The sequence below is a fragment of the Hibiscus syriacus genome, unplaced genomic scaffold, assembly GCF_006381635.1.
Source record: "Hibiscus syriacus cultivar Baekdansim isolate YM2019G1 unplaced genomic scaffold, ASM638163v2 tig00110321_pilon, whole genome shotgun sequence".
NCBI classification, from domain to species: domain Eukaryota; kingdom Viridiplantae; phylum Streptophyta; class Magnoliopsida; order Malvales; family Malvaceae; genus Hibiscus; species Hibiscus syriacus.
In genome coordinates, this window is record NW_024062680.1 from 1,725,105 (window position 1) to 1,751,171 (window position 26,067).

The 26,067-nt window shown below is 33.8% G+C and overlaps 2 protein-coding genes across 3 annotated transcripts; both read left to right on the plus strand.

Annotated features, from left to right (window-relative positions):
• Nucleotides 1–5,862: 5,862 nt before the first annotated feature.
• LOC120117823 (G patch domain-containing protein 8-like) lies at nt 5,863–11,673 on the plus strand. The gene is made up of 7 exons (XM_039138022.1): nt 5,863–6,186; nt 9,234–9,429; nt 9,772–9,926; nt 10,172–10,315; nt 10,447–10,550; nt 10,649–10,802; nt 11,410–11,673. Exons 1-7 carry the CDS (start codon nt 5,863–5,865, stop codon nt 11,485–11,487), a joined length of 1,155 nt encoding a protein of 384 aa, XP_038993953.1. The 3' UTR covers nt 11,488–11,673.
• A 7,100-nt stretch (nt 11,674–18,773) lies between these two features.
• On the plus strand, nt 18,774–22,328 carry LOC120117707. Of its 2 annotated transcripts, XM_039137944.1 has the most exons (4): nt 18,774–18,858; nt 19,492–19,841; nt 19,940–21,724; nt 22,168–22,328. In XM_039137944.1, exons 2-3 carry the CDS (start codon nt 19,495–19,497, stop codon nt 21,714–21,716), a joined length of 2,124 nt encoding a protein of 707 aa, XP_038993875.1. In that variant the 5' UTR covers nt 18,774–18,858; nt 19,492–19,494; the 3' UTR covers nt 21,717–21,724; nt 22,168–22,328. The 2 variants fall into 2 exon arrangements, with proteins under 2 accessions (XP_038993875.1, XP_038993876.1); XM_039137945.1 differs by lacking the exon at nt 18,774–18,858 and having other exon boundaries at nt 19,695–19,837.
• The last annotated feature ends 3,739 nt before the right edge of the window (nt 22,329–26,067 follow it).

The following is a 26,067-nucleotide window of genomic DNA, read 5'->3' on the forward strand; positions in this document are numbered from 1 at the left end:
GGAAGTTTGGAGCAAGAAAGAAATAAATCTTTCACACTTAAGAGTGTTTGGTTGTGTTTCTTACGTACACATAGACTCTGCTGAAAGAAGTAAACTTGATGCTAAGTCCAACAAATGTGCCTTTGTTGGTTACGGCGGTGATGAGTTCGGTTATCGGTTTTGGGACTATGAAAATCGGAAGATCATCAGAAGCGGAGATGTCATTTTCAATGAGAATGTGATGTACAAAGACAGGCCAACTGTAGAATCAAGCAGCTCCAATACCAAATCTGAAACAAAGGAATTTGCTGAGTTCGAGGAGATTTCTGGAAATGATGTTCAGATCAATCCTGAAACAGTTCAAGAACCAGACACACCAGAACTAAGACGCTCCTCCAGAATTCCTAAACCAACCCAACGGTATTTTCCTTCTTTGCACTACTTGTTGCTGACTGACAATGGTGAACCAGAGTGCTATGATGAAGCAATGCAAGTGGAGGATTCAATCAAGTGGGAGTCTTCCATGAAAGATGAGATGGACTCGCTTATGTCAAATCAGACGTGAGAATTAGCTAAATTACCACCAGACAAGAAAGCGCTTCACACAAGTGTATTTACAGGATCAAAGAAGAGCACGATGGGAGCAAACATTACAAAGTAAGATTGGTTGTCAAAGGTTTCAGCAAAAAAAGAACGTATTGCCTACAATGAAATTTTCTCTCCAGTCGTAAAACTGTCCACAATCAGACTGGTGTTGAAAATTGTAGCTGCAGAGAATTTACATTTTTAGCAGTTAGATGTAAAGACATCTTTCCTTCATGGTGATTTGGAGGAAGAAATCTATATGAGGCAGCCAAAAGGCTTCATAGAGGCAGGCAAGAAAAACCTGGTATACAGGTTGAAGAAGAGCTTGTATGGTTTAAAACAAGCTCCTAGACAATGGTATAAGAAGTTCGATAGTTTCTTGAGTAGCAGTGGTTTTACCAGATGCCAAACAGATTATTGTTGCTATATCAAGAGGTTCGACAACAGCTTCATTATTTTATTGTTGTACGTTGATGACATTCTCGTTGCAGGCTCAGACATGCAAGAGATTATAAACTTGAAGCAAAAATTATCGAAGCAGTTTGCAATGAAAGATCTGGGCGTTGCAAAGCAGATTCTTGGGATGAGGATCAAGAGAAACACAAAGTCGGGGACTTTGATGTTATCACAGACTGAGTACATCAACAAAGTACTCTCCAGGTTCAACATGCAAGATGCTAAACCAGTAAGTACACCTTTAGGTGTTCATTTTAGACTCTTCAAAGAACAGTCACCAAAGACGGAGGAAGAACGTGCACACATGGTGAAGGTGTCGTATGCCTCAGCAATTGGAAGTCTAATGTATGCCATAGTTTCTACCAGACCAGATATTGCTCATGCAGTGGGAGCTGTTAGCAGGTACATGAATAATCCGGGCAAGGTACACTGGGAAGTCAAATGGATCCTCAAATATCTGCGGGGTACTACAAACAAAACATTTTGTTTCACAGGTGGAGATACGATACTGACAGGCTATGTAGATGCTGACTTAGCCGAAAATGTTGACATCAGAAAAGAGCACTACAGGGTATGTCTATACTCTAGGAGGTACTGCAGTGAGTTGGGTTTCTCAACTACAGAAGATAGTTGCTCTCTCCACAACTGAAGCAGAATATGTCGCTGTTACGGAAGCCAGCAAGGAGATGGCCTGGCTCCAAAGTTTCTTGGAAGAGTTAGGCAAGAAACAAGAAAACAATGTCTTGTATTGCGACAATCAAAGTGCTATCCATCTAGCAAAGAATCCGTCTTTTCATTCCAGGACGAAGCACATACAATTGCGATATCATTTTATTCGATCTCTTCTGGAAGATGGGATTTTGAAACTTGAAAAGATTAGCGGAGCTCAAAATCCAGCAGACATGTTGACAAAGACGGTGACCACAGACAAACTGAAGTTGTGTTCAGCTTCAGTTGGCATGCAAGAATAACAAGACTATAAATGCTGCTGCATCGATCGAGGTGTGAAGACAGATTAAAATCAGTCTTCAAGTAGGAGATTGTTAAAAGTCCAAAGGTTGTCAACCAACTTTGAAAATGGTTTTCAAAGTTTGGTAAATGTTTCTTTGAAAATGGTTTTCAAAGTTTGGTAAATGTTTTTCAAAGTTTGGTAAAGTTTGGTAGATGTTTGTTGAAAATAGGAATGGGTAAATTCACTTTAGTCATTGCACTCTAGGGTATTTGAAAGATTAGTCCCTAAGTTTCAACTATAAATATCCTAGCTCATTTAGCTTCAAAATCATCCAAAAATCCAAAAATCCCAAAAATCATTTCTTTCTCCCAATACTAGAGAGCTTTCTTGTGAGTAGTGAGTGTTTTGTAAACACCTGTAAATTTTTTCTCTTAGTAAAAGATCTACAGCAGTCCGGAGACGTAAGCAAATTGGCTGAACTCCGTTATCAATTTCGGATATTATTTTTCCGCTTTTATTTCGCATTCTCACTAATCTGATTATAAGGAAATTATTCGTACTCGGTTTATTTCCTAACAAAACACAGCAAGTATAATATTGGAAAAATGAGGGCCTCATAGCTTATGGCCTGATATATCATGCAAATGCTGCCAAAATGTGAGATTCTGATATGACTAAACAGTGCAGCTGAGATATATATCTGCCTATATGCTTCAAAAGAAAGCTTTCTCAGAATACCATTAATTAATCAAGATTTTCTCCTGATTATTATCCATTTTAATAACAGAGTACAGCTGGTTTAATACACATATATTTATATGTATCAAACTGATCCTGATTATTAATTAATTAATGAAAAAGTGTAATATAAAGTAATTGCAGAAACCAAAAGAAGGAAGAAAAGTGATGGCTACAGGGAGCCGAGAACCATCTTAGAGTAGTACTAGAATGCATAGAGTGGGGTACATTTGAATGAGAATCGAAGGGTTTAAATAGATGTGTTGCGAGTTGTCCAATTAGACAGCACAGAAATGAACCATCAATTATGTTAAAAAGGTTCCCAAAAGGGATCCGAAGGGGAAAGCACACCCCTCCACTTGCGTTACTTTTAATGGTCACCATTCCATGCATACAGCTGTACCAGGAGGCAAACAAACAGAAGCATATGTATGTATGCATCCATATATACGCATTTATGCACGACTGTATATCGGCACATTGCATTTACATTTAAATTTGCTTGTGTGATATGGATCATATGGAAACCTACATCAGATGAGATATTTTTTATTAAATAATGTTATATCTGTAGTAAAATGAACAAAGTGTTTTCATATATATATCTTCTGGAAGACAAATGGGGGACAATCAACCCTATTGGCATGCAAAAGGCCGAAGAGATTCTAAAGGCATGCATTTCGCTACAAGGAATTGGCTCAAGGCTGGATGCCAATGCACTTTCTTTTTGGGATTTGTTTTTCAGGTCGACCCCTCGCCGTTGGTTCTTCCAGTGCTTGACAGTACTATCAGTTTCCATATTTTTTCATTAAAAAAAACATTGGGAATATATATGCATATATATATATATATATATATATATATATATATATATATATATATATTTGTCCACGAAAAGATTATATTTGTAGTACAACACAAAGGAGCTAAAACCTAGAAGGAATAAAGAATAGAGAAAAGGACGTGACTCGTGATGCCTGGAATGTTTTAGTTAAATTGTGGTTCCGGTCCCTCTACTATGTTCCAATTTGAAATGAGAAGTGAAATGAAAACTGAAATGATATGTGGGTGTACATCATGTAGTATAATAATTAGTGTTAGGAACAAGTCACAAACCCTGTTTGTGGAGATTTGTCAGATTCCACGACATGCATGCAGGAGGAGGTACCCATTGTTTTATAGACGCTGTACTCGCATCAAAGCATAATCAATTAAAATCTACAGGGAAAAACATAGGTTGATGGTGTAGAATGTGCCTATTTTTTTCAAAAAATAATTCAGTGTTTTAATTATTTTACATTTAATTAGATTCTTATACCAAATTGTTGTTATTTAGGGGTTGTCTTTTTTTTAGCTATCGTTAATCTTTTTTTTCATCTTCGTGATCGACAATGACATTAATTTTGATGTGATCGTTAACTGTCGATATTCATTATTTTTTATTTTATTATAGTGATTTTTTTTAATAATTTTACCTTTACGACACATCTCTTTTTGTCTTTAAGACATGCTTTTTTTCCATTGACACATTTTTAGTTGTTTGACCGTCGTTTTCGTTTAATCTTTTTTTATGGTTGAATTTGACATTGTCACGACTGATCAAGATGAAGTTTATTTGTTATTATGCTGATCTTCCATGATTTAGACCGGTAGATTAGGTTTGGATACGTGCTTTGTATTTGTGGATAGTATTTTCAAGTCGCTCGATTCTAATTTACGATTTGTTGGTGGTCTTTCAATAGCTCCATCACTTTTTGTGATTTGTTTGCCGATGCGATCAAATTTGTTAGTATCTACCTTTTGTTCGAATTTATTTGGTTAAATTTTTTAACATTTTACTTATATAACCCTTATGTTATCTTAAGTAACTAGTTTTCTTGTGTTTAGGAAAATATTTTTATTATATATTTAGTTTAAGATTGTGGTTGTAAACACTCGTTATAATTTAAATATTTTTTATTTTTAATAAAATTAGTGGCTCCTATTAAAAATGCTTATACTAATAAACTAAACCAATTAAAATCTCATATTAATAAATTATGTAAATTAAATCTTTAAATTATTTTTAACCATTAAATCTTATTGATTTCAAATTATCTGTCATAAAATACACTCTGATACTGATATTGTTACATGATATTTCTAAATTTTTAAAATAAAAATTAGAAAAATCTTAAAAATGTCTCATGGCATCACCTTGATGTGACATTTGATCAAAAAATTATTAAAGTAATTGATTTTATCTAAAAAATCATTTTAATTTTTAAAATTTAAAAATTTAATTAGATAAAAAATATTTTTTCCATAATATTTTTTGAACCTAGCCAAAAACATGTATTGGGTTCATAACTTTTTCCTCACTTTCAGATATATCTTGGAGTGGAGTGAGTTGAAAATTTTAAATTTTCATATAATATAATTATTTTTTAATATTTTTATCAATAATTTATATTTATCTTTTAAAATTTTATAAATTATCTCTCTAATAACCTTCTAACCTAAAAACCTATGTCCCTCCCTGATTTTGAACGATTACATGATTTACATCTAATCCAGATAGAAATTGCCATTTGTTTCCAGGTTCAAGAAACCTCATACTCATCACTATTAGAAAGCTCCCAGCAGGTATTTGTTTGCTACCCATACTAGAGAGTAGAGAACACCTGTTTTACTTAACATATCCACTTAATGAAGCCAATGGATTATCACATGCATCAACTCTATCCCTGCAACGATATAGGGTCATCCACTTCTTTTTTAAGCTTTAAAAATGAGCTTTATTATTGATGTAAATCCAAACTCAAGAACCCTACATTTGGTATACATATATAGGTATGCGTGTCTCTGTATGTAGAATCAATTAATATTTGAGTAAACAAGTGAAAGAAAGCAGAGAGTGCTTGCTGGATACTGGATAGACTGCATTTGGTGTCAAAGAAGAAAACAACAATTCATAGAAGAAGAGCAGTTTCCGCTATAAGAATCCACATAATGTTTTATTTCTCATTCACAAGCTATTAACAACTGATATAACAATCGAGGAACAATTGGCTGTCTCACGAGACAATAAAGACAGAAAGAAAGAAAGAAAGATGATTGGGAAGGAAACTAGCTAGAGGAAAAAAGTGTTGGACATGAGCGCAGTGAGAGGCATGGCGGCAGCCTTCGTTGTTTTTTCAGCCTGCTTGTTGATGATGAATGGCCTCGGAGACGCGCGTTGCATGGAAATTAGCGATGAAAGCCGAAGCTTTCTTGTCGATACCAGGCTCCGCAACCACACGGAGAGTGTTGTCTTCGTCGCTCGGATACACTTTCCTGGTGCTCCAAACGTCTTCACCTCCATAATAATAGTCTTGATCTCTACGGCCCTTCTTTGCTTTGAAGAAACTGAAGAAGGAGAAGGACTTCTTGTGCTTGTTCCCAGCCATAGCTATCTGTTTTTTGCAATCTATACACTGCGTTTTAGGAGGGATGAGGTTTGCAGTGCAGTCTGTCAGAGTTTGGGTCTGAGGGTGTCCTTTTATAGGGGGTACCCAAGGGGTAGGACGTGGACACGTGTGGGGTTAGATGACATGGGGATGTGGAGTTAAGACTTCAAAATACATCCCATGTGTTGTGGTCCGTTGCTTGGTTTATTTGACTCAAAAAAAGCATATTTCTTGGGTCTTTGCCTGTGTTTGTTCCATAGCATGCCATTTTCCATTGCTGAGAATTAAAATGATTGGCAACTTGGCATACTGTGTGTAGATGTAGCTTTACCTGTACCTGTAGCCTGGAGAAGAATTCACCTTAGCTTACCTTCCAATCCACTGGTTTTGTCTATAGTGTAATAATAAGAGAAAATAATCTCAGTTATTGAAAATGTCTTATAATATACGATTTTGATTATTTTTTTTATTTACCAAAATAACCAACAAAATCGCAATACGATCTCCAGTATCGCAAATCAGTTTCCAGATTCGCAACGCGATTTTGACTATCGCAACGCGATTTTCCAAATTAAATCGCAATGTGATTCTGATTATCGCAATGCGATTTTCCAAATTTACGTTAGTCCAAATTCGTTGCGATAGTCCAAGTTCGTTGCGATTTTCCAAAATCGCAACGACCGGTGGTATTACATTTGTTTCTTAAGAATTTTCTCTAAAAAGATAGTATCCGCGCGGATGTGTCGAAAACACGTATTACCACGACCACGACCCGGGACGGCGGCGGCGGCGGTGTGCGAGAATCTCCTTGTTCTTTTCCACTCAACAAGGAAGTGAGAAATCCAAACCTTAAATACCCATTCCCAATAGTGTTTCCAATACTATGTGGGATTGAACATTACAAACACTTCGGAATCTTTTACACTATCTCAACACTTATTGTTTCAAACTAAGATCTTACAAATGGCTTGGGAATCTTTTACACTATCGCAACACATTCTTTATTATTTCAAACTACACGTGAATTTGGAATAGTTAAAATGTAAACTTATTTCGCAATACATTTTTTAAAATCGCTTTGCGAATCTTACAATCGCGTTGTGAATCTGGATATTCGCGTTGCGAATTTGGAAACTGAGTTGAAAAATTAGAGTTCGCGTTGCGATTTTGTTGGTCATTTTGACAAATTCAAAAAAAATTGGTTAAAATCATATATTATAAGATATTTTCGGTCACTGAAGTTATTTTCACTAATAATAACTGATACCACAAAGCATCTTCTCAACTTATTGGTGGGCTTATAAAATTGTACTTGCAATTTTGATTGGTGGTTTTAAATCAGTTGATTTTTTATTAATCAAATTTAAATTTTATTTTTTAGTTATTATGATTTAATTTATTTTAAATTAGATTTTAAGATTTAAGTTTATAAGTTTTAATTATAAAAAATTAAAATTATTAATTTTATAAAATTTTAAAATATCTAAAATAACTAAATTTTATATGTCACCGTCAAATCAATCACCACTGCTCATCTTTTATGTTGTTGGACTCCCACCAATCATTCATTTCCCTTGCAGTCACACATCGATCGTTGCTTGAAATAAAATAATTGCATCACTTAATCGATAATTTCGTCACACGTGATCATTATTTTTTCACTCAACCATCGCATATTCATCATCGTCGATAAGGCTACACTGCCATAATATTATAAAATTTATTTGGGCACTTTTTTTTTCTTTTTTGAAAATTATAAATTTAAGGTTTTCTTAGAAATCTTATATTTAATTTTTTTAATTTTTAGAAAATTAGTATTAATAAAATATTAATGCTGTCTTAAATAATTATTAGTTGATAGTTTTTTAAATTTTCGTTTATGAGATATTTTTAAATTAATAACGGAATGAAACTTTAAACACCTTAATTAGTAATAAAATAAACATTATACACTTAAAATAAACAAGAGAAATAGTTTTTACACTTATTTTTCAATTAAGTTTAAAAATAATATATTTTAATTATTTTTTAAAATAAAATTTAAAAATTTTAACTTTTAGAATTAAATAAAGATAAAACTAAATTTTATTTGATCGGGTTAGATTTTGAGTTCATATCAAAATTGATTGAATCTGAGTCGTGTTTGGGCCTAATACACAGAGATTGGACCGAATCGTTATCAAGTAGAGCAGAGCCCAACTGACATAGGCTAATGCTGTTTAAGCTCATTTTGCTATCAACTAAGAAATCAAATCGAGTACTTGCTTTACACATTCGTCAATATCCCACCGAGGTGAATGTCAAGCTGAAGGCGCATAGCGGAAGAAGAGAAAGATCTCCTCTCACCACCGCCAGTTGCTGCCTTCCACGTCCGTTGCTCTCTCTTTATCTGTTCCGGTATTACCTTTTCCTTTTCTCGTGTAATTATTGTTTTTGTTTGATATATATAATCCCTACCTTTTTCCTATTCACTAAGCTACGTATGTTCTTGCTATACACATTTATATTGGCGGGAGCCGGGAAGGCTGTGCGATTTGGTTCAATCTTCTTTCCCATGGTCTTTTGGTTGCTTATGGTTCTTAAAGTTTTTTTTGTCTGTTTGATGACGATTCTTGCTTTGAGAGGGTTCTGTCAGCTTGGAAATCGAATCTAGTTAAACAAAAACCCTAATTCCAGAATGGGTCTTCGACTTGCTCAATTAATCGCGTCCAAATGCTTATTGGCACCCTCAAACCTGTTTTTCTGCTCTCTTTGATCGCTAAATAAAATGTTTGCTGGAACTTGCATATTTTGTTATTATTTCCTCTCGTATATCTTCCACTTTTGACATGATTGATTAACTTACTAGCCTTTTTTTTTATTAATCTCAATCTCTTTAATCACTGTTCTACTTTTGCTAGTTTAAGACGTGATTATAATTGAGAAATCAACTGACTCGTCTAACCCCTTTCCTTGATAAACCAATTCAGAGTATTCTTACAATAATTCTTTTCTTGTAAAGATGCAATCGCTTTTTTGACTGATTTGCTCACTTTGTGGTCAAGCTTTATGATTGTTGATGTATTGAGCTCTATCATCTGTACTTTCTGGCATAGGCATACGAAGAGTCACTTATTGAGGATTTGGCTGAAGATTTTCGCTTGCCAATTAATCACAAGCCAACAGAGAATGTTCATCTGGATAATGTGCAACAAGCTACAGTGGATACAAGGTTGAATTCTTCAAATGTTGGGTTTAGACTTCTTCAAAAAATGGGTTGGAAAGGAAAAGGTCTTGGGAAGGATGAACAGGGTACGTTACTGCATTTTCGTTCTGCATTATGGGTCACTTTTTATTTGGCTTCTAACTAGTAGGAATATATTCCGGGATAAATAATGTGAAACTGGAATTTAGCAAGAACTTACTGTAATTGAACCTATGAATTACTCTACGAGTAATTCTTTAATGATGCTCAGATTTATTTTTCAAATACTGGACTTGATGTTCTCCAGTAGTTCTTGTTAGGTTGTGACATGATTTTATTGACTCATTTGTTTGCCCTTTTCATTTATGGTTACTTGAAATCCTGACTTGCCGTTCATTCCATGCTCAAAGTTATTTGTTTATCATTAACAATTATTTTCTGGTTCACAGGAATAACCGAGCCTATAAGATCTGGGATTAGAGATCCAAAATTAGGGATTGGAAAACAAGAAGAAGATGATTTCTTCACTGCTGAAGAAAATATCCAGCGTAGGAAACTTGATATTGAGGTTGAGGAGACCGAGGAACATGCAAAGAAGAGAGAGGTATGATTTCTAACTCGTAGATGACCACTTTAAGTTTCAGTTGGTAGATAATAATGAGGTTGATGCTTTACTTTTTGTGAAAAAACTCCATTAGCAGAAGGCAGCATATAGCATATATGTATGTCTTTTGATCGGAATGGTATATCATAGGGGAACATCAACCTCGGAAGCTCTTGTCAATTACATGCAGTTTTTATTACCTGGTGGCTTCTACTGCCTGCTTCGTGCACATTATGAAAATCCAGGTGTTAGCAGAACGTGAGCAGAAGATTCAAACGGAGGTGAAAGAAATACGCAAGGTGTTTTATTGTGAGCTTTGCAACAAGCAATACAAATTGGCTATGGAATTTGAGGCCCATCTGAGTTCATATGATCACAACCACAGAAAGGTAAATTGCCCAATCCTCTTTATCAAATCCACCCATATACACACCAGCACTGCCTCTTTTTCAACATCTTTTGATCTTTAGGTTGTTTTCAATGTTGTCTAATCTGCAACACCATTTGTTATTGCTTGCAGCGCTTTAAAGAAATGCGAGAAATGCACGGAAGTAGCAGTCGTGATGATAGACAAAAGCGGGAGCTGCAACGTCAAGAAAGAGAGATGGCTAAGTTTGCTCAAATGTATCTAATTAATTAAGGTTTTGTATCTCCATGGTTTTTGAAATACATTTGCTAACCATTTCATGTCATTTTCTTTTGTATTCTTTAATGTGGTATAGGGCTGGTTCTCGTAAACAGCAGCAGCACCAGGAGTTACAGGAGGAATCTGGGCCTGCCACTGCTCCTGCTGCTGCCACTGCGACCGCACTTGCTGATCAGGATCAGCGAAAGACGTTGAAGTTTGGTTTTTCTTCTAAAAGCAGCAGTTCTAAGGTATGTAATTCTAGAGTAACAGTTTATGTGTGCTCGAGAGGTACTGATGTAAAGGTTAGCAATAGCCTGCTTATTTGATTATTATACATCCATGAGTATGCACATAAGAAGTTAAGAACATATATTTTCTTGGGTGCCAGGTTTTATTGTTGAATACTGAAGACAATTCTGACTTGATATAAATTCAGAATATCCATGTGATTTGTAGGAAAAGAATCTGGCTATCTGAAATTAAATTTTCTGTCCTACTTTAATGACTTGTTGAATTGCTTTCTCCAAACCTTGTCTCTCTGTTCGTGTTGCCCAAGAGTTTTTTTCGTTAATCGTCTCTTTCTGTCCATTAGCTTTAGAATCTATTTTCAGTTCCACCGCTTCTTTGAACTTGTGCGATACAGTGCGAGTGGATTGTCCTCAGTCACATTGATAAGGTGGCATTACTTTATACCTCTCACACCAACATCTCACCCATCAACTCCAACTGTGTTTAGTACATATATACATACGGCATTGAATCCTTAATCTGTTGCCAATTTTAAAGTTTAACTCGAGTTTGCCTATGAATATGCTTGTGATCTTGTTTAACTTCGTTTGTTCCCTTGTTTTGTAGAATGCATCGAGTAGTGCAGCGAAGAAACCAAAAGTAGCTGTTGCTTCCGTTTTCGGGAAAGACTGTGATGATGAATAGAAAAACTTAGAATTTTTATCTCCTTGGGGATGTTTGTGTTAAGTAATTGCTTGCATAATCTTTAAAAGAATGTTTTGACAGTGATGGCCAAAATGCGACATTTTAATGTATTTGATGTTGTCTATTAGACATTTACGTGAAGTATGTACGAGTTGTGGAACAAAAGACAAATTATCAGTTATAAGAAATAAATATTTGTGTTAAAAAAGAAATTGGTTAACTGATATAGGATGAACATAACACTATTATATTGGAGCTACAATCATCGAACAAGCATTCACAACTGTAAACCTACAGGCATGGTATTACTGCTGTAAAAATTATGCAATATAAAAATGAAATTATAAATACAAGTAACAGACTTGTCTAATTATCATCGGAATTAATTACTATAAAATATAAATGGATTGATGATTAAAACACATTTGAATTTTTAATCACAATAAATTGAAATTATACAAAATTTTCATCTAACAAATGGGTTGGATAAGTTATTATTATTTGTTAAATTAATTTAAAACCTAAATTTATATAATTTTGAAGAAAAAAATCAGCTCAAATTGTTTAGGTCAGTTAGAGGCATGAATTTTTTTAACTGGGGATAAAATTTACTATTTATATAGTCGAAATTTTCGGGAAATACAAAATTTAAATATATTATCTAAATATGAATTTTGGTACCAAACTTTTGTACTGGTATAAACTACACTTGAAGTTTTAATATCTTTTGAATCTGTAATATATAATAATTTTTAATGAAATATTATTAAAATTCTAAGTATAGATTATCAAAACTGAATATGTATAATTTAAAAAATATGAGCAAACTACGCGGTTAGTACCTAAATTTCACATTTGATCCGATTTAGTACTTGAGCTTCCAATTATTTTAAAATCATATCTAACATTTAATTTTTGTTTCAATTTAAAATTTCACCATTAAAAACTTGATAACAGAGCTGACACGATATTTTTTTAATTAAATTTTAATCAACTTTATTCAACTAATAAGATAGTGACACGTGCCCAAAGGAATAAAACAAGACTCGAAACCGGAGATGGGGGAAGATAGCCGCTCAACCATCGGCGCTGGAGAAGAACATTGGTTTCAAAATGACGAAGTGTATATTTAACTTATACTTATCTGTCTATAAAATGAACGAAAATTGTTAGATATTCGATTCGAACTTAGGACATCTCTCAAAATATTCAATCGTGTAATCATTAAATCAGATTAAGAATTAATTTAATGCATACCAAAATTATTGTTTAACTTATTTTAATTTAAAATTAAATAATATTTATTTTAATTTAATATAATTAAATAATTATTTATATATTTTATAAAATAAATATTAGTTTATTTTAAAAACTATATGGATTATTAAGTAGTTTAAAATTATATGTATTTAATTATTTAAAATTTAAAAATACAATTTAAAATTATTTCTATTTGTTTAATTATTAAAATTTAAATATAAACTTCTATTTATAATCATTTATGAAAATAAATATAAATAATTATTTAAACAATTTTAAGGATAAAATATAAATTTTAACTAAATGTTTTTTTATAATTATTTAATCAAATAAATAAATATAAATAATAATTTTAAATATTTATTTAATTATTTTCTTATTTCTAAATGATAAATTATTTAATGTTAATTTAAATTTTTTATAAGTTAAATAATAATTTTGGCATTTTATAGTGATATTTTAATATATGTTAAATATATACTTTGGCATTTAAAACAATGGTCTTCTGTGGCGTAGATGGTTGAGCGCTTCCCTTACCCTTCCAATAAACACATATTCAAAACTTGTAAAGCCCTCCTCTGGAGGTTTTTTTTTGTTGGTTTTGTTCAAAAAAGGTATGTCACCACTTTATCAGTTGATTAAAACTAATAATATAAATAATAATTAAAAAATACTACGTCAGCTCTGCTTTAAGTTTTTAACGATAATGTACTAAATTAAAACAAAAACTAAACGTTAGATATGATTTTAAAATAATTAGAAGTTTAGGTATTAACTCGTATCAAACGTGAAAGTTTAGGTACAAACCGCATAGTTTACCCTTATTAGTATTTAATTATGTGGAGAAAATTTAAGTACTTAATTGTAATAAAAAGGCTTAAATATATAAAAGGTGTCCAACGTATGCCCATTTTTTCAATTCAGTGCCTAAAGTTTTTTTCGTTCTAGTTTGGTGCCTAATGTTTCATTCCGTAACTCAAAATAGGTCACGTCGTGACAGACCGTTAAGTTTGACCGTTAACTCATTAAAAATGTCACGTGGCATATTTTTTAATATTAAAAATGATTTCTGAAAATAAAAATTAATTAAAATAAAAATTAAACCTTATTAACTTTTTACCCATTAACCCTAAATCATTTTCCCCTTTTCCACTTCACTCTCTTCCCATTCCTTTTAGATAATATGAAAATTTGCAATGAACCCTAATAATTTCTGTTTATTATTGCAATTGAGGAATACGAAATTTGTTACTACTTAAAGCGAACCAAAAAGTCAATTCCTTTTTTGTTTCTCAATCAAACCCATTTGAGTTAAGGAAGGAGAATCGTCGAAGAAGTGAAAGTGTTGGTCAAGGTCAAGTTCAAAGGTAAGTCTGAAAAAGAAGTTTATGCGTGATTTTGATTTTAATGGTAAGTATTTGCAATGAAAACCCATTTTTTGCTTTGCAAAAATTGGTGTTACTAGTTTGAGTTCTAATTGAAGGACAAAGCTTTGAAGAAACACAAAGGGCATGTAACATCCCAAAAACCGGGCTAGTGATTAAAACATAAATTTTTGAAACTTTATGACCAATTTCAGAAAATTCAAAAGTTCAAGGACTTAATTAAAGTATCTTGGAGTTGGATTTAATAGCAAAGTTGGAAAGTAGAAAGGGTATAATGGTCATTTGATAAGAATATAATTAAAAATTATATTGAGGGAGATATATATACACGTAGGGATTGAGGAGGAAAAGGGAAAGAAAAATCTGGAGAGTTTTGGGGTTCAACTATATTCTTCTTATTCTCTTCCCGTGACTCCATGAGCAAGGTAAGTTGGTTTCAAATTGATTATTCATTTCATTTTAAAGCTGATTTTGATTCTTGGAATGATAAGAAAGCTTAAGGAAACCTTAAGGTGACTTAAAACTCAAAGATGAATAAGTTATGAAAGATTGAAGGTAAAGAGTTTTTAAGTAAATTATTGAGAAAGAGTTAGTAAATAAGTTTTGAAGTGAAATTTGACTTGTCATAAGCTGGAATAAGAAATATAAAGTGTTAGAAAGGGATTTAGAACATATTGAATATTTGGTATAATTCTTGAGTTTAAGTATTAAGGTGAGATGTTGAATATTATGATGTGTTCAAGTGATATAAGATGATTTAAGTGAGTATAGTTGAATTTGAAGTAATGAAAGGATTTCAAAGTATGAAGTTTATGTAAGTTTAGTTAATTTCCGGGTTAAAATAAGAAATTATAGGTAAGGGGTATCGGTATTGTTCATTCAGTACTGATATTTCAAAGAGAAAATGAATGATATTTGGGTATGGGTATTGATACTGAATGAACAATATCGATACCATAAGCCAAAAGTTGATAAACTATTTAAGGAGTATCGATACCGAAGGAGTAGTATCGATACCATTTAGCAAGTATTGATACCATTTTGAAGATGAATTCCAGAATCGAAATTGGATATCGATACTGAGGTATAATATCGATACCATAGGGTAGAAGTATGGTATTGTACCTTGGGTACTGATACTACTCATATGGAAATTGTAAATTAAGTACTTTGTATAGATTATGTTATGTACGATTGATTAAGAGTGACTCGAATTAAGACATTCATATCGACTATATGTATCGGGTAGATATCGAACGAAAGCAAGTGTCGGATGAGTCAACGAGATAAGATCGATCAAGAAAGAGATAAGTGTATTGCTTGGACTAGTGAGGCTAAGGTGAGTGCATATAATTATAGTATATGAATATATGGAAATTAGACTTGCGATGAGTCTATTTCCATGTTCTGATTTTATGAATGCATGAAAATAAGTATAGTTGGTAGTTAGTATGTGAATATGTATTGTTATGTTCTTTGCTATGTGATATGATTTATGTGATGATGTGACTCTGTGATATAAGTTATACGATCATGAACTATGTAAATAACAAGAGAAAGTGATATAAAATATGTGATATAGTTATAAATGATTATATGAACATGTAATATAAGTTATGTGATGAGGATCTATGTGTTTATCTGTCTATGAGAAGATATAAAAATAATATGTAAGCCATGTGATATAAACTACGTAGCTATGTGTTATCGACATAAGTGAATTATGTTAACATGTGACAGGTGAATATGAATCCTATGAGATGTCTAAGTTTAAGTGAAATATATGACATATGTTATATTGTGTGATAATGATCTAGGTGAATATATGACAACCAGGTATAAGTTATATGAATCAGATCTATGTTAATTGATATAATTGACTTATGTAATTAAATGAAGAGTGAGATAAGTTAAGTAGCATTGACATAGATGATAGTATGAGAATAGGATATAAGCTATGAGACACTGACATAAGTGATTATATAAACATGAAAGATGAGTTGCATGGTAAATATATATATGAAACCATATGAGAATAAATGTTTAGGTGACAAACTATGTGAACCTGAACTAAGTGAATATATGAAACTATTATAAAATTTATTTGATATAGGTGATTATGTAAAACTGTGAGATAAGTTATATTGTATTGATATACAGACTATATTAAAATGTATATATGAGTACCTGCTTAAGTTATATGGGTTGATATATGAACATAAGAGAATAAATGATAAGTTATATGATGCAAGCTATGTGATTACATGTATATATTAATATATCTTGCTTGCATTACATGTTATGTGATATGAACATATATGATATGTGTTATATGACAATTATTTATGAGACCATACAAGGATGTTACATGAGCTACGTGATAATAAGATATAAGATTACATGCTTAAGTTATATGGGTTGATATATGAACATAAGAGAATAAATGATAAGTTATATGATGCAAGCTATGTGATTACATGTATATATTAATATATCTTGCTTGCATTACATGTTATGTGATATGAACATATATGATATGTGTTATATGACAATTATTTATGAGACCATACAAGGATGTTACATGAGCTACGTGATAATAAGATATAAGATTACATGCTTGTACGATATAAGTTATGTGAATTGTGATAAATGGTAAAGCCCATGTTACGTGATACGAGAACTAGGGGTATAATTGACATACCAAGAGTCGAGGGATATATGCGGTCCTTCGGGACATATATGTGGTCTTTCGGGACATCTATGCGGTCATTCGAGACATATATGTGGTCCTTCGAGACATTTTTACGTGGTCATTCAAAACATTTTATATGACACTCAGTGAAATTTATACGAGCTGTGGTGACAACATTTGTGCACAACCTCAATGCACTCACATATCTTTAGTTCTCAAAAGTGTACCATGGACTATTAAATAAAGATAACATAAATAATTATATGTGATGTGGTATGTTTTATTTTGTGAAATGTATGATATGACACTCACAAATGTTAAGTACAAGATTATATGATTAAAGGAATAAATGGTAATATATGATGATATACATATACATATGCATTTTGTTATGTGAAATGCTCTATGGTTTTGTGTAACATCATTGTATGAAATGTTCATGCATTGTTAAGTACTTAAATTTCTATTATACGTTTATAAACCTCACTAAGTCTGTGACTTAGCGTGTGAGTGTTTCACACGTAGGTTTTGAGAAGCAAGGTTAAGCAAGTCAGGTCAACTCTTCATTTTTGAAGATTAGATCGAAAAGACTTGAATCGTATATATTTTATAATATTGATTTTAGTTGGCATGTAAATAAAGATTTGCTTTAGATATGCTTTGATCGGTTTTGTAAACTCTTTAGTTAAATTTATGTAAATAATGTTGTTTTATTTAATATAAGTTGAAATTTTTACGATTTTGTACAAGTATATGATTTGAAAGGTTAATGTGACATCTCATACTCGTGTCCGGTCAGATACGGGTTGGGGGTGTTACAGAGTACCCAAAGAAAAAGAAAATAAGAAGCTATGGAAGGTAAAGCTACTTGATCTCGAATCAAAATTTGGAGAATTTTTTACATTTGTGTTAATTAACGTTTTCCTTTGTGAGTTCACTGTAATATGTAAACAAACTTGCATGTATGGAGAAATGTTTGGGCAAAAAACCTAACAGTTTTTGTAAATTTGCTTTTTAGCCCCTGGTGGGTTGTTGTTTGGTTGTTGGAAAAATGAAGAAATGTAAAATTCTAACCATGATTTTTGTTTGCAGCAAAAGGGTTATGATTTTCTTCTTAAATTGTAGTTTTGTTTGCTTTAGAGTAATTTTGTTTTTAAGCTGGAAATATTCGTCGTATGGAGAAATGTTTGGGCAAAAAACCTAACAGTTTTTGTAAATTTGCTTTTTAGCCCCTGGTGGGTTGTTGTTTGGTTGTTGGAAAAATGAAGAAATGTAAAATTCTAACCATGATTTTTGTTTGCAGCAAAAGGGTTATGATTTTCTTCTTAAATTGTAGTTTTGTTTGCTTTAGAGTAATTTTGTTTTTAAGCTGGAAATATTTCGTCTTATACGGTCTTTTGCTTTAGAGTAATTTTGTTTTTAAGCTGGAAATATTTCGTCTTATACGGTCTTCGGAGTGAATCTCCTTCGTGGTTCGAGCTTTTCTCTTGCGAGTTGAATAAAAAATGGGTTTTCCATCGTTAGAACAACAACCATCTTCTTCAGCAAAAAATCTTCGGTTTCGTCGTCAATCATGAAGAACATTGCTATTATTCATTTTTCGAGAAAAAAAGAGTCGAGATAAAGAGAAAGAAAACATTTTTAGAAATTATTTTTTAATATTAAAAAAATGACAAGTGACATTTTTAATGGGTTAACGACCAAACTTAACTGTCCGTTACGACGTAACCCATTTTGAGTTACGAAATGAAATATTAGACACCAAACTAAAACGAAAAAAAACGTTAGGTATTGAACTGAAGAAAAAAAGCATACGTTGAACACTTTTTGTATATTTAAGCCTATTAAAAAAAGTCTGCGATCAAATTGCATTAAAAATGTTTGGGATCAAATTGTACGTCAATGCAAAAGTTAGATATCAGAAGTCATATTAACCCTATATATCTACGGTTTCAAATTGAGTAATCATTTACCAGGAAAAACTAAAACCCTAATTATTGGGGATTTTGGGAACCCTATTCCTCACAATTCAAGGTAAGCGTTTTCTAACATATTTCCAATATTTCCATATCTTCTTTTGTTAGGGTTTCTTCAGTTCATTCTTTAATTGCATGAAAATACATTTCCGCCTCTATAAAACAACAACAGAAAACAAAAGATTCCAGCTCTTTTGCCTCAATGCTAAACTTCAACTTACGATTTCTGGCCTCTGATTTTTTATTTTTTGCAATACTGTTACTGTTTCTTAAAGGCCTCATGTTCTGCTTGGTTATGGAGATAGCCTGAATTCGCAAAATTAGGGGGAAAACAAATTCATTGGTTTCTTTTTCAAATCCATATATGTGCATGCTCAATGTGGTAGGATTGGGATACAAGTCAACAAGTAAGCCGAATATATCACTAGAATTAATACAAATCACTTCTTTCCTTTTATTCCATTAAAAGAGAAAGAAAAAATCGTTTTTGTTCTACATTATACAAACTACCCTTCTTCGCCATTTTTCGGTCAGCATTTGATCACTGAACTCGACATGATTACCCCTTTTCCTATGACTTCATATCAAGCTTTATAATTATCATTAAAACCTTTTTGTTTTGTTTTTGCTTTACTTGATTGGTTTTATGGACCGTCCTAAGCATCTTTTGATTTCTTCAATTGAGTGGCAGGTCATGGTTACTAAAAAGCTTAGAGTAATTTGTCGATCTGGTGGTCAATTTGAGACTGAAAAGGATGGCTCATTGTCGTATAGAGGTGGGGATGCTCATGCAATATATGTTGATGATCAAACGAAGTTGGATGAATTCAAGATGGAAGTAGCAGAAATGTTTAATTGTAGCATTAGTACTATGTCTATCAGATACTTCCTCCCTGGAAATAGAAAGACTCTCATTACTGTCTCCATTGACAAGGATTTAGAGCGGATGATAAAATTTCATGTGGATTCTATAACTGCTGATGTGTTTATCATGATGGAAGAAACCTTTGCTCCTTCTGTTTCTAACATGCCAACCAGTAGGTAGTTTTCTTCATTTCTTAGCCAAAGCTTCATTGTAATTCTTGATTTATTACCATGATGCTGAGAGTGTGCTTTTTTTTCCCCCTTCCTTTTTACAGGTCAAGTAGAACAACTTTGTCTGAAGAAGTGCCTATGAGAAATACAATTACAGGTGCCGAGCAGTGGGAGAATACAATTACAGGGGTGGGGCAAAGATTCAGCAGTGTTCAGGAATTTCGTGAATCATTGCGTAAATATGCCATTGCACATCAGTTTGCATTTAAGTATAAAAAGAATGATAGCCATCGTGTGACTGTTAAATGCAAAGTAGAAGGTTGCCCTTGGAGAATTCATGCATCAAGGTTGTCCATCACTCAGCTGATATGTATCAAGAAGATGAATCCAACACATTCTTGTGGAGGGTCTGCCTTGACAGGTGGGCATCAATCAAGTAGGACCTGGGTAGCCAGTATAATTAAGGAGAAATTGAAAGATTTTCCAGATTACAAACCCAAGGACATTGTAAATGACATTAAACAAGAATATGGACTACAACTGAACTACTTTCAGGCATGGCGTGCCAAAGAAATTGCCATGGAGCAGCTTCAGGGTTCACATAAGGATGCATATAGTCAGTTACCATCTTTATGTGACAGAATAATGGAGACCAATCCTGGCAGTCTTGCTTTGTTCACCACTAAGGAAGACTCAAGTTTCCATCGCCTCTTTATTTCATTCCACGCGTCTTTGAGTGGTTTTGTACAAGGTTGCAGGCCTCTCCTTTTCCTTAATAGCATACCCTTGAAGTCAAAATATCAAGGAATATTGTTGACAGCGACCGCTGCAGACGGAGATGATGATGTATTTCCTGTTGCTTTTGCTGTTGTGGATGTAGAAACCAATGATAACTGGCGTTGGTTTTTGTTACAACTCAAATCAGCTGTGTCAACATCTTGTCCTCTAACATTTGTTGCAGACAGACAGAAGGGGTTGCAGGAGTCGGTCTCTGAAATTTTCAAGGATTCAAATCTTGGTTATTGTCTGCGCTACTTATCAGAGGAACTTGTTAGAGATTTGAAAGGGCAGTTTTTTAAGGAGGTTCAATGTATCATGATTGAACACCTTTATAGTGCAGCTTCTGCACCTAAACCTGAAGATTTTCATACGAGTGTAGAGAGCATCAAAAGCATTTCACTGGAAGCTTACGATTGGATCATGCGAAGTGAGCCCCATAATTGGGCAAATTCATTTTTCCAGGGTGCCAGATATAACTATATGACATCAAACTTTGGTGAACTCTTTTACAGCTGGGCATCAGATGCATATGAATTACCTATAAAACAGATGGTTGATGTCATGCGGGGAAATATTATGGAGTTAATATATACCCGGTGGGCTAATTCTGATCACTGGTTAACAAGGCTGACTCCATCCATGGAGGAAAAACTGGAAAAGGAGAGCTTGAAAGTCCATTCCTTTCAAGTACTCCTGACTACCGGTAGCATATTTGAGGTTCAAGGTGAGTCCACTGAAGTGGTTGACATTGATCGTTGGGATTGTAGCTGTAAAGGTTGGCAACTTACCGGTTTACCCTGCTGCCATGCTATTGCTGTTATCAGTTGCATTGGACAAAGCCCTTATGATTATTGCTCCAGATACTTTACAACTGAGAGCTACAGATTGACCTATGCGGAGTCTATCCAACCTATTCCTAATGTGGGCAGCCCTATTCAGAACGATTCTTCACAAGCTCTAGTAACTCCACCAACACGTCGTCCACCAGGTCGACCAACTAAAAAGAAAGTAGGACCACAGGTGGTAATGAAGCGCCAACTCCAGTGCAGTAGATGCAATGGTCTTGGGCATAACAGGGCCACCTGCAAAGAGCTCTTGTAAAGTTTCGTGTAAGTATTCACTCCTTTGTTATTTAAATCTTGCACCAGTTATCTCCGAATATGTCAATATAATTGCAATGCTCTATTCCATTCCATTTTTTTATCTCTGACTGGCTCACTGAGAAAGCCTATTTTTAATATCCAGCTTGTGTGTTCAGCATTTTTGCGTGAAACTCTGAGATGAGTGTCTGCCTTTGTATTACGCATTCTTAAATCTGTGCTGCATCTAAACCCACAAGTTTTTGTAGGCTTTCCATGTCCCAGTTTGCAGATATTCTGCAGTTTTCACTTTTCTGTATCTAGACAAGAGTTTCCTCTCTCTGATGCTTATAATTTTTTATTTGTTAGCAGAATTATGTGGGTGCGGGTAGCCATGGATTTTATTCTTTTATTTAAGGTGTGTTGCTGTCAGTATTGGACCAACTATTCATCTTATATGTTGTGTTTTACAGGGACCACCGGTAAGGATCAAGTGCACCACATACGTTACATCCTATAACTCTTTTGGAAGTGGTCGAAAGACATATTGGGAGCTATGGTGTTATATTAACAATGAGCGCAATGGCTGTTCTTCGATGTCAAATGTTCTGTATTAGGTGTTCTTGTATTCCAAGGTTATGATTGTTGTACGTGACACTAATCAGTAGGGAAACAATGGTCGGTTTAAATGTCATCATCAACTCAATCAAAATTTTCCAGTGTATAATGAGGAAGAGATTGATTGGTTTAAGCTTTTGAATTATGGATATGGTATATGATGCTTTGAATATTGTAACAGTAAAGTACAAGCATATACCATCGCAAATTAAGTAATAGAGTGGACATAAATTAATGTATTGAGTGTCGAATCCTGTAGAGATTAGTTATTACAATCAGAATTGTTGCAAGTAAAATATCAAAATGTGTAATGAAGTGTTGCAGTGAACAATGTCGAGACCAAGATAACTGTAGACAAATAGAATGAAAAAGGGGTTGCACCTTACGTAATTGGAGTAATGGATCTAATGGACAAAAGATAATGATATATCAACCTTCACATGTTTTTCAAATGCTATAGCAAATAGAGAAAATAACTTCAGTGACTAAAAATACCTTATAATATACGATTTTAACCAACTTTTTTTGGATTTGCCAAAATGACCAACTAAATCGCAATGCGATCGATAATTCACAACGCGATCTCCGGTATCGCAAATCAGTTTCCAGATTCGCAACGCGATTCTGACTATCGCATTGCGATTTTCCAAATTCGCGTTGCGATTTTCATTCGCAATGCGAATACGTAAATCGCAACGCGAATTTGGTAAATCGCAATGCGATTACGTATCGCAATGCGAATACGTAATCGCAATGCGAATACGTAAATCGCAATGCGATTTACATAGCGCCATTCATCCAACGCGTATTTTTTTCAAATTCCAACACGAATATATTAATATATGGAACACGAATCGTCACAATATATCCCGTAATCGCAACTCATAACCTAAAACCCTAAATCACAACTCAGTCTCATCTCCATCTCTCACTCTCTAAGGCGACATCCGTCCCATCTCCGACGAAATCAGTCCCCATCGCCGACGATATCAATCTCCATCTCCGGCGAAATCATTCACGGTCAGAAATGGAAAATCAACCAAATCAACCACCGAGGGTTAGTTTTTTTAATTATTTTTATTTTGAAAATTTTGCATTATTATTAGGTTTTTCATATTGAATTGATGATAAGTTTACTGTGTTTTCAATAATAATTAACCATTTCACTTAGATTGCTTATATTCATTCGATTGCTGCCAATATTGCTAAACTGTTTAGTCTTTAACCCTATGAAGTTATTTGTTTTGTTTGTTGTCTTTTGGTTGAAGTAATGCAATCCATTCAAGTTTCTTTCAATTTTAGTATTTGAAACCGAGAATGACTATCGCAATGCAATTCTGTCGTTGCGATTTTCATTTTCGTGTTGCGATTTAAAGTTTCAGAAACTATTCTTCTTCTGCAAATTGAAACTTGAATGAATTGCATTACTTCAACCAGAAAACAAATACTAAATTCACAGTGTTGTAAATTTAAGTTTGAAGAATAAACTACTACTCTTTATGTTTATTGTTCATATCTTCACAGTGTAGTTTTTGGTATATCTAAATTGATATGTTATTGTTTTTGCAGAACTTTATTCGGCTCAATTGACCTTAAGAAATAAAGTAAGCTTGACCAAAACAATTACATCGAAGCTTTCACCTGCACAAAGAAAAATATTTGAGGATACTTGCTTCGGGCCATGGCTGAAAGTACAACATCCGGGTGGAGATTCTATGTTGACCCATCTGTTTCTTCAAACCATGACTAGCGATCTACCAGAGACTATACAACGTCGTGATGAAGAGATATGGTTTGATTTTCCACCGGCGTATACGTGTTTGGGCGGGAGGAGTTTTGCTTAATCACCAGTCTACGCTTCGGACAAGATTATGTAGATCGGTACACTAGACATATTACCCGCCTATCATGGTTTTCCCGGGTTTTTCCTGAGCTGTCAACGGAGAAGTCGAATTTACAAGTGGAAGACTTGACGAGATTATTGAATAAGAAAGATGGTTTTACTCGGATGGATGACGTCGATGTTGTCCGAGTATACCTTCTAATACTTTTGCAAGCCGGCTTTTTAGGCAAAGAGGCCCGACAACCTATTCCTAATGATCTAATTAAATTGGTAGAGGACCTAAATGCATGGAACCTGTTTCGCGGGGTTCGTATCTATGGAGAGCTACATGGAATAAGTTGTCATCTGCCTTTAATGATCGGAAAAGTTTACGTGGCGATGGTTCCAAATACACTTTGTCAGGCTTTATTTGGGCCTTTAAGGTAATAATTTTTATATAATGTTTCCAAAATTATAATTATTTCTTTAACAATTACTAATGTTTGTTATTATATTGTTTGTAGATTTGGATATTTGAGGCCTTTCCCGCCATGCAGACATATGCATTAAAAACTTCTAATGATATTCCTAGGGCTATTTCCTGGAAGAGGAAACGGTCCTTGCAGCAATGGGAAGATTTACTACCGTATACTACAATAAATAATGTAAGTTAACACAAATACTACTATATCTTTATAAAAAGTTATTACTAGTACACGTTTAACTTTGTTTGAGCTTTTATATTGTTAGGAGGCCAACACTCCATTATAGAGGCTGACACCCACGGAAGCTGAGCTTGCCACTGATTGGTGGCAAGCTAGTAAGCTTTTTTTTATGGCACGGATGATGAGCAGCCACCACTTCGAGAGTCATCACCTCACCCAGAGCCATCACCTGATCGACCCGAATATACATCTCCACAACGAGAGTCATCACCTATTCTGTCACATCATCGAGCCTCTTCTCCACCATCACCTCATGATAGGCGACCGGCAAAGATGCCACGACGTTTATCTCCCTGTTCTCCACCTCCCTCCACGGGATGAGTTAGGGGAGTTACGTAATGAGGTCAATGCCTTGCGTGAAGAGGTCGGTACTTTACGCGATGACAATGGTGAATGGTGTGTTGAGGTGTCTACTTTACATGGTGAGGTAGTAGCTCTACGTGAGATTGTAGCATCGTTGCAGAATGAGGTAGCATCGTTGCAGAATGAGGTTCATACTCTACACAACAAGGTAAGTTTAATATTTTTCATATTTAACTTGATGATAAATTTACTCGTAATTTCACTTAGATTGCTTAGTAAATTCATTCGGTTGCTGCCAATACTGTTTAACTGTTTATTCTTTAACCCTGTGAAGATAGTATTTGTTTTTGGTTGTCTTTTAGTTGAAGTAATGCAATCCATTCAAGTTTCAATTTGCAGAAGAATAATAGTTTACTATCGCAATGCGAAAATGACTATCGCAACGAGAGAATCGCAATGCGAAATGAAAACCGCAACAACAAAATCGCAATGCGAAAATGACTATCGCAATGCGATAGTCATTTTCGCGTTGCGATTTTGATGTTGTGATTTCCATTTTGCATTGCGATTCTCTCATTACGATGGTCATTTTCGCGTTGCGATAGTCATTTTCGCGTTGCGATTTTAAGTTTCAGATTCTATTATTCTTCTGCAAATTGAAATTTGAATGAATTGCATTACTTCAACCAAAAGACAAATACTAACTTCACAGTGTTGAAAATTTAAGTTTCAAGAATAAACTACTACTCTTTATGTTGTCATTGAACTTGCACTAAACCTATATGTTGTCCTTTTAAATGTTTATATATGTGCTTACTTCTGGAATGTTATCTGATGCATTTTGTGAACAATGATATAATAATGACTTGGGTGAATACCGTGCAAGTTTGAAATATATTTGTCTT